Source organism: Rhizopus delemar, genomic scaffold, assembly GCF_000149305.1.
Source record: "Rhizopus delemar RA 99-880 supercont3.4 genomic scaffold, whole genome shotgun sequence".
NCBI lineage: Eukaryota > Fungi > Mucoromycota > Mucoromycetes > Mucorales > Rhizopodaceae > Rhizopus > Rhizopus delemar.
In genome coordinates, this window is record NW_027137830.1 from 3,066,602 (window position 1) to 3,084,243 (window position 17,642).

The following is a 17,642-nucleotide window of genomic DNA, read 5'->3' on the forward strand; positions in this document are numbered from 1 at the left end:
TGTATCCTCTTTCAAATAATGATTTGCCAAGTAAAAGTGAGTCTGTTGCCAGATTATTAGCCATTACTACAAAAGAAAGAATAAATATAACAAACAAGTCATCTTGATTATCTTACGTGAAAACACGTATAATTATTTATTTAAGAAAAAAAAGGAAAATATTTTTTTTTTTCGTCATCCCTTTTCTTTTTTTTTTTTCTCAGTTTTAAAAAAATCATGTTCTTTTTGATAAAATGTAAAGATAGACTTCATATCCACCGATGCCAATAGGAATGATATCATTTACCAACCACTGCTTTTTACACCAATCGTATCTTAATACTGTATTCATTAATTTTTGACCTTGAGTGACAATATAAGCTTTTCCTTCATTTTTCAATATTCTATACATTTGTTTTATAAATTTAGGATAAAGCTAATAGAAGAAATTAGGGAAAAAAAAAAAAAAAAAAAAAAAAAAAAAAGGATTAGGTTTAAATGATTTACCCCTTGAATTTGCTGAAAACTATTTTCTCTTAATCCCCAAGGCCAATCTATAATTGTGTGAATAAAGGATTGATATGAATGATAGATTACCTGAGATGATCGTATCCACAATACCATCACGAAAGCATAATTTTCTACTGTCACTAAGCAAAAGTTCTGCATTATCTAAATTTGTATGAGACAAGTTACCACGGGCCTTTTCTGTTAGAGTCTTTGATTTGACTATAAAGTGAAATTAGAAAGTAGTTGATTTTTATCTCTCTTTACTTTCTCCTCCAAGCCAAAACGTATTTGGATATTTTGATGCCCCTAAAAGAAATGAATGACTGATGTCTATTAAGTGATTATACCTTCGATTGGAATAGTGCCAGTTCCACAGCAGATGTCAAATATGATTTGACCCGGTTGAGGATCAGCCAACATGGTCAGACAATAAGCAATAGAAGGATTCAGACTGGTGGGACCAAAGAAGACTCTGTTTCTATGTTTTTGATCTTTGATTGGAATATTTAATCCAACGAGCAAGATGATGCTACTTTCTTTTGCAGATAAACGATTCAATAACGTATCATCAGAAGAATGAAACCAAACAGACATAATCTCATAATCAAATTCAGTCATCTTCACCTTCCAGTGACTGTATCGATCTCCAAAGGCAGCACCAATATATCCAGCTATTTCTTGACTTGGTACCTGATGTTTTATAGAACCCTTTTTGAAAGTGGCTCTAAATGTCTTTGAACTGTCTTCGTCAATCAAACTCTCCCAGTCGCCTTCTGTTGTTACTTTAGATATAAACTGACAGGTTGAATCTGTTTCTTTAAAGACAAAAGTAGGAATAATAGCTTCTGAAGCTATCAACATCACACTGTACACACTCAATAGTTTAATCGATTGAATATGACTTTTAAAGTCTTTAATATCCTTTACTGAACAAAACAAGTGAACATGTCCTGTCTTATTATCCCAACTAAAAGTTGGATCTCGAACGATCGTTGAATCCACAATTGAATCTTTAATGTCTTTGACTGCAATAAACTCCAATCCTAAATAATTGGTGAATTATGGTTGATTGAAAAAGAATCAAAAAAAAAAAAACCTTCAGGAACACGAAAAAGAACGTGAATGTCTTTCATTATTGAATTGGATCTAAAATAAAAAAAGATGAAAAATATTTTCCTTTTTTTTTTCTTTTACAGCCAATAAATGAAGGAACAGGGCATAGGTTGAAATAATAAATAAAAAAAACAACAGCTTATTTCAAACAAACTTCATCAGCTGACTTTTAGTTGTACAAGCATGCTGTCTAATGAACGTGGGTAGTTATTATCAAACGCATTAATCCAGTCTCCCCTTGTAATAATATAAATTTTGCATGAAAATAAAAAATGGTGTCAAATAAAGTGAATTTTGATAGGTTCTCTTACCCTCTTGACCTCACATGACCCTACTCCTTTCTATCATCCGACTTTTAAAACTATAAATACACACGTCTTTCTTTTTCACTCTTTCTTTTTTCAATTAAAAATGTCACGTAGTAAAGATAACACATTCTATCATCGTCATGAAAGACATGTTGCTAGGTAAATAAGAAGATAGGATTGACTGCTTACTTAACCTTTTTAAAGAAATGGTCAAACAGAAGCACGTTATGGTTTAAAGAAGATGGGTGCTGGTATAGCTAATTGGGGTGTATTGGGTGATGAGATACCTGATGTACAAGCACTTGTTCATGCTGAAATTGATAGTCCAACTGTAAACAAGACGAGCACTAAACTTCATTTGGTTGATTCTGAAACATTTGAAAATATGCGTCTTGAACAAACATCTTTTTATACCAAATAATAAATTTAATGCTTCACTTTCTCTTTTATCAGCTCTTTATATCTCTTTTCAATCTCTTCTAATCTCTTCATCTTATTCACTTGTTCAATTAAACTTTCTATACTCTTTTTGAATTTATCTTGACTTTTATAAAGTGAAGGTGACACGAATAATCCAAACCAATAAATAGGATCTCTCTTTCTTTCTTTCTTCTTCTCTTCTTCTTCTTCTTTCTTCATCTTGCGTTGTCTTAATCCTTCTTTTCTTTTCATCTTTTCATCTTTCTTTATATTTATTCTGTTTAAATCATCTATTTCTCTATTAAAAATATAAATTGACAATCAATAAACCTTGACTTTACTTACACTTCTAAATTAGCCTTCATACGTGTATCATAAGAATATTGTGAAATGACCTTGGTTCCCATCGTATATTTAGCATGAGCTAATTCCAAGAATCCCTTTTTATTTTTTAATAACCTCTTCTTCTTCTTCTTTTCTTACCTCTTCAAGCTCCCTCGAACTCTCTTTCCATTGTTCTCTGTATTCTTCTAGAATTGAAAGATAAGAAACAGTCAAAGCATCCAGTTCTTCACAAACACTTTTATAATCTCTTGACATTAAAAGAAAAAAAAAAAAAGAAAGGCAATCATTTTCAATCACCGAATACGTCCCGTCTTCTATTTTTTTTTTTCCAAATGTGTCCAATACAACAAACGATATAAATAATATTGACTCATTTACACTATTTCAAGATTGTCTTTTTACTTTGATACTCTCTTGTTCTTCTTTAGAATTGAATATAAAATTAAAAAATATTCAATCACTTGTTGATCTTTCAAAATGATGAGTCAAAGATACCTGCTGCTGAAAAGTTGACTTCAAAGTTTTGATATTAATGCAGACAAGTGATCTAAAGATCAGCAACAGAACCTATTTTTTACAAGTCTTCTTTGTTTCAAATGAGTGTTACCTGTTCTCATTATTTATGCCAATTTATAAGCAAATAATCAATTCTTTGTATATTAATCAATATATCTTCATTCAAAACTAATCCTTTCCCCCTCCCCCTGTCTGGTGTATTCGCGGACAGCTAAAGAAACAGTAAAATAAACATGAAGAATGATAAATGCTCTCTCATGGCTCCTAACATTCCTTATACCCTCTTTTTCCTCTAATGACATCATATTGAATTGATATAATGTACTCCTTATCCTTTACTATTCACCATTTATCTTGTCTCATTTTCTCTTATACCCATTTATATCTTATTGGCTAGTTTTGCAAGGCACCAAAACAAAACACGATACATCCATCTTTTGTTTCTTTCATAACCCTACTTTGGAGTTAGTCAGATAGAGTCTATACCTTTAACTAGATTTTCCAAGATCAAATAAACTCTGGTAGGTTTTTATGTAATTTACTGCAGAATATACCTTTATATCAGTAGAAAAACAGAAAGTATAAACAGTTTTGCAGCCCTAATGACAAGATGAAAAAAATAGTCATCGAACAGTATGTTTACATTTGCTTTTTATGCTCAAAATCTATCAATAAATATGCGCTAATTTTATTTTGAGATACTTTCAACTTACCAAGAGAAAAGAAATACCATTTTCAAAAGCAGCCAAGAGTGTATCTATGGTCATATTCAGTATGAAAAACTCCTATAGGGATTTGTATTTTTTTTTTATAGAATTTAGATCACTTCATTTGAGGGATACTCCTGCCACTTAAAACAATTGATTTGGTAGACTCGAAATGTAAAAATGGATTTCTAGTGTTTTGACTCCTTGCACAAACTTATGCGAATAGCAGGTATTTAATAATTAAATACGATATTAAGTATTTTTAGGTTCATGTACAAGAATTCTATTACAATCTATGTTTTAAAAGAGAATGATCAGAATCTTGCTGATATTTCTCATATTACCATTCAACTATTCGGATTAATGCTGTATATTTTTTTTCTATTGGACTTTTAAATCTCAATGGCATTTTGACACCACATGGAAAATGAGGTTATATTCATTTGTGTCTAATTATAGAGTGTATCTTTTTTTTTTTCCTTGTCTTTCTCAGCTTCCACACTTCCCTTTGATACCATCATCGGAATAACATCAAGCATATATTGTTTACGTTCACTGACATACAATAAGCAACTAAAAAAAAGACAAGCATTTCTGAAAAATGGACAAGAAAGATATCAAAGGGATCAATAAGAAATCTAAGATGGGAAAGTGAGAAATCTAAAATAAAGTGAGAAGCTAAAATATTGACAAGTCAATCCGATAACATGAATCATGACATCATATACTTTAAAAGGAAATCGCATCTTTTTCGTTTATTAAAAAAATTTGAAACAAATTCATCCTTTTTTTTTTTTTTTTTTTTTTTTTTTTTGCTTGACAACAGAAAGAAAAGCTTTCAACGTTGTATGGTTGACATTCATTCTCCAAAAAGGAGACCACATAATGCAATAACAGACTCCATTGCGGGATCACCACTTTCTGATCCCGGTGTGCTTATGTCTGCTTCACCTCAATCACTTTTTTTGGAAAGAACGCAATCGCTTGACACACCTTACCTTGAAGACATATTTGATTTATCAAAAGCTTCGCCTTCAGCCAGGAGTGAAATTGAAGTTATTTTGGATGATGGTACAACTCAAAAACGAACAGTTTCATTATCTACTCTACCTGACGTGTCACCAGAAAATGAAGAGCCAAGGTAAGTGACAATACTTTTTGTTCACTTTATTCAAACGTTACTTTTTTCAAGTCCAGACGATCGTACGCCATTACTGAAATCATATCAGGAAAGATATGGTACAAAAACACCCTCTTCTTCTTCGACCTCCACGGACGAAAGTGATTCAGATGAACCCTTTTTCCCTGTTGGAGGACATAAGAAATCACACAAGGTACATCACGTCATACAACAAGAAGACAAAGAGAATCGATTTGTGAAACTCTGGAAAAAGATCCATGCTCGATTACAGCTGACACCAAGTCAACGTCTCGTCCTGAAATGCAGCTTTGCTTACTTTCTAGGCTCCCTGTTCACATTCATACCGACACTTAATAAACTCATTGGTAACAATCGTACATCGAGTCACTTGGTAGCCACTGCCACCGTGTTCTTCAATCCAGCCAAATCCTTAGGCGGCATGGTAGAAGCCGCAACGTACGGCTGGGGTTATGTTCTCTTTGCGGTTTCTGTTTGCTTGGGATCAATGCTAACGACAGATTATTTTGTTGATCAAGATCAGTATCTAGTAGCTCACTGCATTTCCCTGTTCTTTTGGCTCGCAGGCTCTACCTTTATTGTTTCTTTCTTGAAGGCCCACTGGAACAAACCTCCGGTGGCCACGGCTTCTTCTTTATGCTTCATTACCATCTTCATTATCGTTGTACGTGAAGGCTCTGTCAACCGAGGCGATTTTGATACCTCTCGCATTGAGCAAATCACATCGGCCGTGGCCACAGGTACTCTCATCACTGTCGCCTGCTGTGTCATCTTCTGGCCCTCATCCGCAGCCAAAAAGCTGAAGAAGGATGTCGATGCTGCCCTAGCTTCTTACCGTGTCTTGCTCAAGTTGCTCACCAAGACCTTCTTGTTGGATGATGATTTACCGGAATTCAAGGCAAACAGGACCTTGCAAGCCGCCATTCAATCCCATCAGGCTAGCTTTACCGCATTGCAAAAATCGCTCAAGGAAGCCAAACTGGAAACGTTTTGGAATAGTGAAGTGAGAGGAAAAACAGAAGAATACGATCAGGTCGTCAAGAGTATGCAGCGATTGGCTCAGCATATGGGCGGCCTTCGAAGTAGCTGTGGCATACAATTTGAGATCATGGGAAGTGAGACGACACAGCATTACAAAGAAATGACCCGGAGTAAGAGAAAGCTAAAAGAAATGCCTCCAAAGACCAAATTGGCCTCTACTGATAACTTGGCCGATGTCAATTGGAACGTCAGGCCGGGCTATCGACGAAGAAAGCTTCAGGAAGAAATGCGCCGACAAAGAAGCCTGATGACGGCTGATGTACTGAACCAGTTCCTTGAAGAAAGACCTTCGACATCCAAGATACAAGTAGAAGAAGAAAAGAATGAGTCGAGCAGAAGCGCTTTACTGGTTGATTTCATCCAGACCATTCGACCTCCACTCAAGTCACTTGCTTATACTTGTAAGCAAACCATCTATCACTTACAATCAAGCTTTGCTACCTCAGATACCAAACCCCGTTCAACTCATTCTGCATCCCCTTCCTTGGGCTTGCTGAAGACAAATCTTCAAAAGGCCATTACTCTCTTTGAAACATCTCAAAAGAACGCCATCCAAAAGCTCTATCGAATTCGGCTCCAGCATATGAGGAAAAACAAAAGCACCGAAGAGGAAGCTGTAGGCACCATTCTTGGTGAAGACGTATTTCTTGTTTATTTCTTTGTATTCAACATGACTGAGTTTGCCAAAGAACTAATTTCGTTGGTCGATGCTGTTAAAAAATTAAACGAAGCTAAAAAGAAAAACGTTGGTTTGTTCTCTTGGATTTGGATGTGTATCAAAAAGCCCTTTGTCAAGCGTCCTCAGGGCAATAATCACTATGTTATCCCCTTTACACCTAATGAAAGTAACACATTCAACACGCTTCACACACCAAAGCCCAAGACGAAATGGCGCAAGTTCTTTATTCAAGTCTGGATGACATTTTCATTGTTCAAGTTACAAAAAATGAGATATGCAATCAAAGCAACCATTGCAACCATTCTATTGGCTACCCCAGCGTTTTTAGAGTCTACACAAGATTGGTATCGAGAATACCGTATGGAATGGGCTCTTATTACGGTAAGTATAGGCATTATTTGGTAAAAAAAAGTTGAGGTTCTAATGAAATAAAAAAAAATAGCTTATGGTTGTCATGACGCCTACGGTAGGAGGAACAAACCTGGTTGCTGTCTATCGTATCTTTTCCACCATATTAGGCTGTTATAGTGCAATGATCTTTTACATGTTGTTCCCTGGAAATATGTATGTTTTACCTATCCTTACCTGGTTGTTCTCGATTCCCAACTTTTGGATGATCTTGACCAACAAGCATGGAAAATTTGGACAATTCACTTTACTGGCATACAACTTGGTGATGCTCAACAAATACAACGATCGAGACACAAACGATGTAGAGGTTTGGCGACTGGCCAATCAGCGATGTTTTGCTATTCTGGTAGGCGTTGTATTTGGTCTTGTTGCGACTGCTTATGTTTGGCCATATGAGGCACGCGTTGAACTTCGAAAGGGTCTCTCAGACTTTTTATTGCGACTTGCTTGGCTTTACCAAAAATTAATCTCGCTCTATTCTGATGCTCCTATCAGGGCCCCTGAACAAGAAGAAAGGGCTCCTAATCCATCAGAAACACAACTTTTGACCTACGAAGCCCAACAAAAGCTTGCTACACAATCCTTTATGGACCTCGAGCTAGGCTTGCAACGGACCTTGATCCAACTGCAAGATTTGCTAGCGCAGACTCCCAACGAACCTCGACTGAAAGGCCCCTTTCCGATCGACACGTACCGTACAATGCTACTCTCTTGTCAAAATATTGTTGATCGATTCTTGTCGATGCGAAGCGTGATGTCCAAAGATGTATGGCATGACCAAGTTCAGCATGATTTCATGGCGCCAGTTTCTCATGAGCGTCGCGAGATGACTGGAAATGTGCTACTTTATTTTTACCTCTTGGCCTCTGCCCTTCGTCTCAAGACACCTATGCCTCCTTATTTCCCTCCTGCGAAAAAGGCATGGGAGCAATTGCTTTCTCAACTCAAAAAGGCACCCATTGCACGATCCAAGAAATTGTTAGAAAAGGACAATGTGTACATATTTTACTATGCTTATGTTACTTTGATGGAAGACGTCATTCGTGAATTAGACAAGGTAAGGAGACAAAAGATGATCAAACAAACTAAAAAAACTAAAAAACTGTATAGTTGGGAGATAATATGACAAAGTTATTTGGATCGCTTGTACCTGCTGAACAATGGGATATGTTGTTTGATGAAGAGCAAACTACATTGATAAAACCATGATTTCCTTTTCCTTCATTCCCCCTATTTGTGTGTATACCTCATTATAATTATAGAAACGAAATAAACTTGTCCATACAAAAGCCTGGTTCCTTTGGCTAAAAATAATAATTGAACTAGACCTGATTTCCTCAGATAAAGATAGTGAAAATTCATCTTTCAATCTTGTTTCAAATGTACATGTTGTAATATATATATTTTTAATGTAATTTACAAAGAGTACTGGGAAGGAGAGATTGTTTCATGTTTATATTGCTTTTTACCAGATCCGTAATCACCTACAATGTCGCCTTGACCCAAAAGCTTGTATTTGTAAATAACCAACCCTTCCAAGCCCACAGGGCCACGAGCATGAGTCTTGTTTGTACTCACACCCACCTCAGCACCGAAACCATAGCGGAATCCATCAGCGAATCGAGTGCTAGCATTCCAATAACAACCAGCAGCATCAACACGAGTCATGAAGTAGTCTGCAGTGTCCCTATTTTCAGTGATGATAGCATCCGTGTGCTTTGATCCATGGTCATTGATGTGTACTACTGCAGCCTCTACATGATCTACAGCCCTTATCGCCATGACTAAATCCAAAAATTCTGTATCAAAGTCTTGATCGACAGCCTCTTCAATCTTTTCAGCTTTGTCAGCAACACTGGATTGAAGCAACACCTCACGGACTCGCTTTTCACATTTAAGCGTAACACCGGCCTGCAAAAGGGCTTCTGCAATTTTAATAAATGCACCAGATGCCAATAATGACTCATGAATCAATAAAGTTTCTGCAGAATTACAAGCTGCAGTGTAATTGGTTTTGGAGTCGACAACGAGTTTTACAGCTTTGGTAATATCTGCCTCTTTATCCACATAGACGGAGCAGATACCGTCTGCATGGCCAAGTACAGGAATTCTAATAGAAAAAAGAGAATAAATTAAGTTTTTAATTATTATTTATGAATTATGAAGCCCTATCATACCTTGTATTATTTTGAATATATTTCACTAGACTGTTACTACCTCGAGGAACGACCAGATCAATATAACGATCCAAATCCAACAGTGCACTGATATCTTCACGCGTTTCCACAATTTGAACAGCCTCTTTGGGGATCACAGGCAAACTAGCCAGGGCATCCTGAATCACGCGAGCCAATGCAGCATTTGTGTGAGTTGCTTCCTTACCACCCTTTAAAATGACAGCATTTCCCGATTTGAGGGCCAAACAAGAAATATTAACCACTACCTCCGGACGAGCCTCAAAAATAGTCAGGAGAACGCCAACAGGTACAGATATCCTGTAAAGTTCCAGTCCTTCATCCAACTTGGTGGCCATAGTTATCTTTTTGGTGGGATCAGGGAGTTGAGTAATGTCGCTTACACCAGATAAGATAGTATCAAACTTGTCTCCTTGACAGACATCAAGACGCTTAAAAAGAGACTCTGAGAGCTTTCCGGACTCCACTAACCCCTTTGCAATCTAGATTTAAAGTTATATGTACACATATTTTTTAGGAGATGTATAGGAAGCTTAGGAAATTTTTACTTGTTTATCTTTTTCATTTGCTTCAAATATTTCTTGTCTACGCTCATTTAAAACTTGTTTTATACGTAAGAGCGCTTCATTCTTTTGTTCATTTGAAACTGATTGAAGACTGACAGAAGCAAGTCTGGCAGAACGAGCAATGTTTACTATGGAATTTGGCATTATTTTATAAAAGGGGCGTGTTCTTATTTTTCTGCTCTTTTTTTTTTTTAAGTGAGGATCTTTGAAAGGAGTCACAATGATTAAATGACCGATATGCATTTGCACTTTATATGAAATACTATGAACACAACCTTAAAAAAAGGAAAAATAAAGGGGGCAGGAGTGTAGATAAGATTATAATGAAATGTCATGAATACTTTAGCAAATGAAGATTGATATTTGGCAGATGGATGACCAGATTTTGAAATTCAAACTGTATTGATTATATTTGCTTTGTTGTCAAGAATGTGTGATATCCCTTTATGCAATAACAAGTGTTCAAAATGCTGTACAACAAGATGATCAATGCTTGAAATTAATTACTTCCTTATTTATAATCACAGCCTTTGAGATTAAATCTTGCCTTTTTAATATTGTGCCTGTCTGCAGATAACATGAAAAATAAGTTTAAACGTGAATACTACAAGATATTATTTTTCAAGTTTATTTATAGGAGGTACTTGTTACTTGTCTTCCACTGAAATTGATTTTCTTTTTCTTTTTTTCTATATAAAGATCCACTACTATCCTTTCTCTCTTTTTTTTTTTATATTCATCTTTTTTAATTTCATTTTCATTCATGTGGACATTGTTAAGAGCTCTACTCTTGATTAGTATCATTCACTGTGCCTTGGCTAAAACAAGAAGATTTGAATTCACTATCCAAAGGTCTTTACTGAATCCTGATTGTTACAGTGAATCCTATGCGGTGGTTACTGTAAACGGCCAATTTCCAAGTCCTACCATTCGCGTTGTCAAGGATGATATTGTCCAAGTCGTGGTCAAAAACAGCGGTGAAAATAATGTCACTACAAGTATTCATTTCCATGGTATTCTTCAAATGGGAACAAATCATGCAGATGGTGTCGCTGGTATTACTCAAATCCCCATTGCTCCTGGTGCCAAATTTTTTCATCAGTTCCAAGTCAGACACCAAGTAGGCAGCTTCCTGTACCATGCTCACGTTAGTGTTGAAGACGATACTGTTCAAGGTCCTTTCATTGTCTATGAAAGCGAAGAGGCACTCCTAAAGGCAGAAAGTGAGATAGTGGACAACACACTGATTCGCGATGGTCCTTATGGATATCACGGTGAACATATTCTTCAATATACTGAATGGTGGCATCAATCAATGTATGACAGAGGAGATTATTATCTTTCACCTAATTTTGCTGGCGACACTGGTCCAGATAGTTTACTTCTCAACGGAAAATCTGTTTATAATGATGCTTCTGTTGATAAAAACTGCGCTGGATTTACAATTCTTGATGTCAAGCCCAACAAAATCTATCGTTTACGATTTATTGGAGGCCTCACGTTCCGTATGCTTAGTATCAACATCCCAGGTCATGGCATGACTTTGACAGAAATTGATGGAGAGTACGTCAAGCCCTACCCGATCAATCATCTTGAGCTTGTACCTGGACAAAGAAGTTCTGTTTTAATTCGAACCGGCAACTTTACACCTGGCACCACTTTCCCTATTACTACCCACTTTGCGTGGATAAACCCAGCGGCAACCGGATACACACCTAACGGTTATGGTTACATTCGCTATGTCCCTGATGATACAGATCACCATTCTTTTGTCAGGACCAGAATACGACAAAATCCAACTTCACTTCCTCCTTTTAGAAATACTGATGTTCATGGCTGGGTCTTGCGTAATTTGAAGCCGGCTTTTCCACCCCCACCTCATATTTTATCATCTCCTCCTACACGTACAATCAAGCTCTCTATGCTTCAGGTCAGAATGCCAGACAACACCACACGATTCAAAAACAATGGTCGTGTCCATCAAGAATGGGGTACTGATACCATGTCTCTCTTGGATCAAATTAGAAAGGACCCAGATGTTGGTAAACTCAGTCCTCTCGATGGCTTCTCGGTCAAGCATCAAACCTATCCTATGCTCACAGGTGAAATTGTAGACATAGTCTTTCAAAACATGAAAATTGCCGCTGGTATCTGCGTTGCACATCCTTGGCACACACATGGTTATTCTCATTATCTGTTAGCTGAAGGAAGTGGTGATTATAATCATGAAGAGCATAAGAATATCAGAACGTACGAGAACCCTTTATTAAAAGATGTCTCAATGCAATATCCTGTTCCAGAAGATGGCGCTATTCCTTGTGGTTGGACAAAAGTTAGAATTTTTACTGTGAGTTTATTTCTATTACTGTTTTTTTTTTTTAGCATTACTGATATTTTTTGAACATAGGATAACCCTGGTGTATGGGCAGTCCACTGTCATATTACAGCACACATGTTACAAGGAAAAATAGTCGTATTTGAAGTAAGACCTAGATGGCTTAATTCATCAAGGAAACAAGCTTCATCAAGGAAACAAGCCATCGCCCCAAAGGCCAAAGTAAATAGAGTGGAAGAAGAAGAAGATGAAGAAGAAAAAGATGAAGAAGAAAAAGAAGAAGAAGAAGATGCATCAATAGGGCTAATTACTACACTACCAGATATGACCCATAATGGATTACTTTCACTTTAAGTATCTAGTTAGTGTACTAATGATAATAAAATAAAACTATTATTATTTTCCTTTTTATAATTTGATGTTGAATTATGCGCATATACAATCATATAAAAGAGCATAAATTATACCATAAAATTGGTTGTTAGTATTAGCAAATCAGTACATGACAAATTACATAATTATGTAATGCCGCTACTTGTCTAAAAAGGTGTACCTATTTTTTTTTTTTTTTTTTTTTTTTTTCTTTTCTAAACTTTTATTTGTTTGTAGAATGACAATCTACTACACACTGACATTTGGTATATTGGTTGCTGAGGTATATTATCCTTTTCTTTATGATACCTCTCTTTTTCTAAACATATTTTATAGATGGTCCTTTTTGGTCTTCTTGTTGTAGATTCTTTTAGTCATCTTTTTTAAATTGATTTGTCCTAAATCTCTCTTTTCGTGTAGTTACCTTTACCTTCTCGCTGGCGTCATGCTATGCTCACGTTTACTTTAAAGTCTCCACAGGTAAAACGCAAAAATGAGTTTGGAATATCTGCAGTAATTATTCATTCTTTTCTTTTAATAGATGGCTAAAGCCATGTATATTTTCAAGATTGTTTTCGGGTAAAAAAGAAAGAAAAGTAGAAATATTATATTTACGCGCTAACCAGTGTTTATATTTTATTATAAAAGTTTTATTTTCATTTTATTCTTTGGTATGTATTGTCAACTGTAAAATATATACTTGCTCTATAACCCAATTTACAGACACAATCAATCGTCTTCAACGTATGAGTGCTGAGAATGAAGCTGAACGACAACAACATCACCACGATTATGGTTACGAGACCAATTTTAAGGCAAAGAAGTTTTATACTCAAAGAAACTTATATCTCACTGGGTTTACTCTTTTCCTCTCTGTGTAAGAACAGGCTACATCTTAAATATAGGAAATTAACATGTTTCTGTATAGGATCTTGGAAAGAACAAGTGCACTTGTTTTAGAATTAGTAAAACGTGAAGAAGAATTGAAAAATGCTAAATCCCAGGTGAGTAGAGTGAAAAAAGGTTATTGAATTTGTATTGAAAGTATGCATAGACTGCTGAAGTAACCAAAGGGCAGCAACGTTTAATTGATATGGAAGATGACTACAAGAAACAAGTAGAGGCATTGAATGTTCAGATCAAGGAATTAAAGCGTCAAAACTTGGACTATGAGACCTTGAAAAAGCAGGCTGATCAACAACAAAAGGAGTTTGATCGATTGGCTACTGAATATAACAAGTTGGAAAGTAGCGTAAATGCAGGTGAAGCTAAAAAGGATATTTAAGTAAATATGTCGACACATCAGGAAAAAAGTATATATCACTGCTTTTTATTAACAGAAAAGAAAACACAAGTCAATAAAAAAAGCTTAGGGCTTGCTCCAATTGAAGAGAACTATTGTTTTCCATATAGTGTCATTAACAGTAAAGATTTGGATAGCTCCATGTCAGTCTCAGGCAAGAATTATAATGTTAAAGTACATAAAGTATTTCATCATAAAGCAATCAGTATTAAGGCATACAAAGTTAGCTAGAACAAACTGACGTACTTTGGTTGATATAATGCGCTCACTCTTTATTGCCCAACGTTTAATTATAAGAAGGAACAAACAAGTTATCTTTTTGAGCCTTTTCCAATTTACTTGCTCTTAAATGGTATACTTTTCTAAATTCTCTAAACTGCTTCACAAAGCTTTCATTATTTAAATTGCCATCTAAAAAGCTTTGTGCTACAGATTCTGATAATTCATCTGATTCATATACACTTGCCTTGAGCCGTGTTAATACAGTTGCCGAAGAAAATCTCTGTCAAAAGAAGAATCGTTACTGGAAATACATATAACAACCCATTGAATATTTACATTGAATGCTTCCTGTTGTAGTTTTTCTTTTGCATCAAATTCTAATTTATCCGCTTTATATTTCTCATCTAAATAAGCAATCTCCCCTCTTAGTTTCGTCAACTGATCTTCTCTACTTAAATTCTTGTCTATATACCAATAAGATTCTCTTTTTTTTTTTTTTGAGCCTATTATAACTTACGTGCAAGGATTTCATTTCCGTTTCTCAATTCTTCTTGAAAAGCTTTCAAGTTTTTAACTCTTTCCATATTCTGAAAGTATAGATCAAATGCAGTTTCATTATAAAGTAATTCTTCTACCTCTTCCTGACTATAATAGAATAAGAAGTCATCAATATACACATACACATCCTTTATTACAGTACCTTAATTTTACAACTGCAGCATGTTCTGGATTTGAAGCTGCAGGAATAGGTGGAGGAGGACGATAACCATATCTATTCTCTCTAAGCTGATTAATATTATTGCATATTACGGGTTCTATTATTTACCCTTCTTCTGTTCTTGCTGCCTCATTTACTGCCTTTTTTACAGGTGGCCTCGTAATAAATTCATTATAAATCTCTTTTACGACTAGGCCCAAAATAGATTGCTGCGGTTTCCAGTTAAGCAAAGAGTCATGCAAGACTACATCAGTCTCCAATAGTGGATGCCTCATGTGAGTAGGTGAAAAAGTAATCACTGGTGGTTCTTCAGGGAACTGAGGTGGCAAATTGATTAGCAATGAAGTTTTGTCTTTTTCGCTCAATTGTAGTTCATAAAGTTGATTTTCTACTGCTGTAATCGTTGTGGGATTATGTGCAAATAATGAATTTATTTGTTGAGTTTTTCTATTTCAAATGGTGTTAATTATTACTGGGACATACGTTTGTTATGCTTACACGTCTTGTGCCATACTATTTGCGAGAGAAAAGAAAAAAGAGGTTGATTGGCTGTTATCAATTATGGAGTTGTTCTATTTAAACTCCATTAGTTTGTTTTTTGATCTATTTCTTTCTTATCCATTTACCCCTTTCTTTCTCTTTTTCTGTATTTACTTTATTTTTCAATGGGATTTTTCAAGACACTTGATGCTATAGTTCATAAAGGTGTATATCAACCAGATTCATATGAAAAGAAAAAGCATTATACTTTCTCTGAAGTTCTTGGTAACAATTTGATTGTTTATATACAATTGAGTCTGTTAATATATGTAACATAGGAAGTGGTGCATTTGCGTCAGTAAAGAAAGCAATAAGAAATAAGGATGGAAAAGAGGTAGCAGTAAAGATTATACCAAAGCGTCATATGAAAGATTATGATACAATGGTCCAAGATGAAATCAATTTATTGAAAGGCTTGAACCATCCAAATGTCATTGGATTTTATGATTATTTTGAGTCTAGGTAAGTAAACGGATCACAAGCTGTACTACGTATGCCAATATGAGTTTTAGAGATAAGTTTTATCTCGTTTTTGAGCTGTAAATTCGTTAAAACAACCTACTGTTCTCAATTGACTGTGTGTTTTATAGAGCAACAGGAGGAGAACTATTTGAGCGACTATTTGAAAGAGGAAAATTTTCAGAGAAGGATGCAGTTGTTATTATACGTTCAATATTACAAGGATTAGAGTACTTACATTCACATAATATTATACACAGAGGTTTGCTATTGGGCTTTATGCTATGTGAATAATAATTCGTTTGTTTAGACATGAAACCCGAGAATTTGTTATTTAAAACGCCTGATTCTGATGCAGATTTAGTTATTTGCGATTTTGGGTAACAATAAATTTGCTGATAATATGTAACATAAATAATGAACATTTGGTTAGAATCGCAAAGAGTAAATCTACCAGTAATGCTTCACTAGACAATATTTGCGGATCACCTGGTTATGTTGGTAAAATTGTAATATTTTAATGGCAAACTTATTGTTAATTTCAAGTTAAAAGCACCTGAAGTACTAAGCCAAAAAGACTATGGAACACCAATTGATATGTGGGCAGTAGGGTAAGGACGATAAACAAACAAACAGTCATTTTTAATCTAACTCAAGAACATAGCGTCATTACTTACACTTTGTATAAAGCTTTACTTTTTTATTAGTATTACTATTATTTAGTATGTATTTTACTAATTATTTATAATAGATTATGTGGTTATATGCCGTTTAGATCTGAAGATGAGGTGGAGCTTATTTATGAAATTCAACATGCAAGATATGATTTTCATGAAAGATATTGGAAAAACATATCTGAAGATGGTAAGAAACATTTTATCAGATTGTTATAATAATAACAGTAATAATCTCTGTAGCAAAGGATTTTATAAGGAAAATTTTGATACTAGATGACAAGACTAGAATGACAGCCTCAGAAGCGTTAAGTCATACTTGGATGACAAGTAAAGATATTCAAGATATTGATATCCTCGAGACAGTTCGTGAAAACTTTAATCCAAGAAGAAAACTAAAAAGTGCAGTAGATGCCATCAGAGCACTAAATAGACTAAAAAATAATACTTCAGAAATACGAGAACAACAACAAAACCCAATCACTGTTTAATAAAGCTTTTATTTCTTTCTGGATGCTCGCATGATATAATTGACTTCTAATGAATCCAATCCACCAATTCCCACTAGTCCATTACGATTTGCTAATTTCCATTTTCGACTCAATGGATCCCAAGATATCCCTCTCACATCCTTCACGGACCACTCATTTCCAAAGGATTCAATAGCATTACGCATTTCGCTTGTCTTTATATATTTGCTCCAATCATGCGTTCCATCATGAACCAAACCTAATACTTTCTCTGCCAAAAATACAGTTAAAAAATAAGCTGCTGGCGTTCGTGACATGGTTGATAAAAACAGATCTCCACCAGGTCGCGTCAAATTGGCACAAGTACGTAAGAATTCAAGTGGCTGATTAACGTGTTCAATGATTTCCATGGCCAATACAACATCAAAACTTTCTTTATTTGCCAAAAGCTCCTCTTTTTACAAAAAATTAGGAACTTTTTCTTTTTATCTTTCCACTATTTTTACCTGCTGTTGTATTACGGTATTCGACCTTGCCTGGTCCTTGCCACAGACTAGGATCTTGTCTCGCATGTACTTTTGCCATTTGTATATTATCATA

At 35.3% G+C, this 17,642-nt stretch overlaps 9 protein-coding genes across 9 annotated transcripts; 5 read left to right on the forward strand and 4 right to left on the reverse strand.

Annotated features, from left to right (window-relative positions):
- Window positions 1-214: 214 nt before the first annotated feature.
- On the reverse strand, window positions 215-1,622 carry RO3G_06632 (uncharacterized protein; the record flags this gene model as incomplete). Its single annotated transcript, XM_067661222.1, has 6 exons — window positions 215-415; window positions 487-533; window positions 577-708; window positions 754-795; window positions 837-1,532; window positions 1,586-1,622. The coding sequence occupies 6 exons, from the start codon at window positions 1,620-1,622 to the stop codon at window positions 215-217; spliced, it is 1,155 nt and encodes a 384-aa protein (XP_067517323.1).
- Window positions 1,623-2,013: 391 nt separating this feature from the next.
- Window positions 2,014-2,331, forward strand: RO3G_06633 (uncharacterized protein; the record flags this gene model as incomplete). The annotated part of the gene is made up of 2 exons (XM_067661223.1): window positions 2,014-2,069; window positions 2,115-2,331. The coding sequence occupies 2 exons, from the start codon at window positions 2,014-2,016 to the stop codon at window positions 2,329-2,331; spliced, it is 273 nt and encodes a 90-aa protein (XP_067517324.1).
- Window positions 2,332-2,671: 340 nt separating this feature from the next.
- RO3G_06634 (uncharacterized protein) lies at window positions 2,672-2,930 on the reverse strand (the record flags this gene model as incomplete). The annotated part of the gene is made up of 2 exons (XM_067661224.1): window positions 2,672-2,770; window positions 2,814-2,930. 2 exons carry the CDS (start codon window positions 2,928-2,930, stop codon window positions 2,672-2,674), a joined length of 216 nt encoding a protein of 71 aa, XP_067517325.1.
- Window positions 2,931-4,836: 1,906 nt separating this feature from the next.
- On the forward strand, window positions 4,837-8,277 carry RO3G_06635 (uncharacterized protein; the record flags this gene model as incomplete). The annotated part of the gene is made up of 4 exons (XM_067661225.1): window positions 4,837-5,039; window positions 5,091-7,158; window positions 7,220-8,184; window positions 8,241-8,277. The coding sequence occupies 4 exons, from the start codon at window positions 4,837-4,839 to the stop codon at window positions 8,275-8,277; spliced, it is 3,273 nt and encodes a 1,090-aa protein (XP_067517326.1).
- Window positions 8,278-8,604: 327 nt separating this feature from the next.
- Window positions 8,605-10,093, reverse strand: RO3G_06636 (glutamate-5-semialdehyde dehydrogenase; the record flags this gene model as incomplete). The annotated part of the gene is made up of 3 exons (XM_067661226.1): window positions 8,605-9,298; window positions 9,366-9,865; window positions 9,932-10,093. The coding sequence occupies 3 exons, from the start codon at window positions 10,091-10,093 to the stop codon at window positions 8,605-8,607; spliced, it is 1,356 nt and encodes a 451-aa protein (XP_067517327.1).
- Window positions 10,094-10,712: 619 nt separating this feature from the next.
- On the forward strand, window positions 10,713-12,591 carry RO3G_06637 (uncharacterized protein; the record flags this gene model as incomplete). Its single annotated transcript, XM_067661227.1, has 3 exons — window positions 10,713-12,296; window positions 12,357-12,431; window positions 12,586-12,591. The coding sequence occupies 3 exons, from the start codon at window positions 10,713-10,715 to the stop codon at window positions 12,589-12,591; spliced, it is 1,665 nt and encodes a 554-aa protein (XP_067517328.1).
- Window positions 12,592-12,894: 303 nt separating this feature from the next.
- On the forward strand, window positions 12,895-13,941 carry RO3G_06638 (uncharacterized protein; the record flags this gene model as incomplete). Its single annotated transcript, XM_067661228.1, has 8 exons — window positions 12,895-12,939; window positions 12,993-13,016; window positions 13,077-13,136; window positions 13,198-13,235; window positions 13,305-13,327; window positions 13,380-13,533; window positions 13,585-13,660; window positions 13,711-13,941. 8 exons carry the CDS (start codon window positions 12,895-12,897, stop codon window positions 13,939-13,941), a joined length of 651 nt encoding a protein of 216 aa, XP_067517329.1.
- A 746-nt stretch (window positions 13,942-14,687) lies between these two features.
- On the reverse strand, window positions 14,688-14,951 carry RO3G_06639 (uncharacterized protein; the record flags this gene model as incomplete). The annotated part of the gene is made up of 2 exons (XM_067661229.1): window positions 14,688-14,826; window positions 14,893-14,951. 2 exons carry the CDS (start codon window positions 14,949-14,951, stop codon window positions 14,688-14,690), a joined length of 198 nt encoding a protein of 65 aa, XP_067517330.1.
- Window positions 14,952-15,564: 613 nt separating this feature from the next.
- On the forward strand, window positions 15,565-17,063 carry RO3G_06640 (uncharacterized protein; the record flags this gene model as incomplete). The annotated part of the gene is made up of 8 exons (XM_067661230.1): window positions 15,565-15,664; window positions 15,718-15,901; window positions 16,030-16,106; window positions 16,209-16,278; window positions 16,332-16,399; window positions 16,452-16,509; window positions 16,650-16,762; window positions 16,849-17,063. The coding sequence occupies 8 exons, from the start codon at window positions 15,565-15,567 to the stop codon at window positions 17,061-17,063; spliced, it is 885 nt and encodes a 294-aa protein (XP_067517331.1).
- Between the last annotated feature and the right edge of the window lie 579 nt (window positions 17,064-17,642).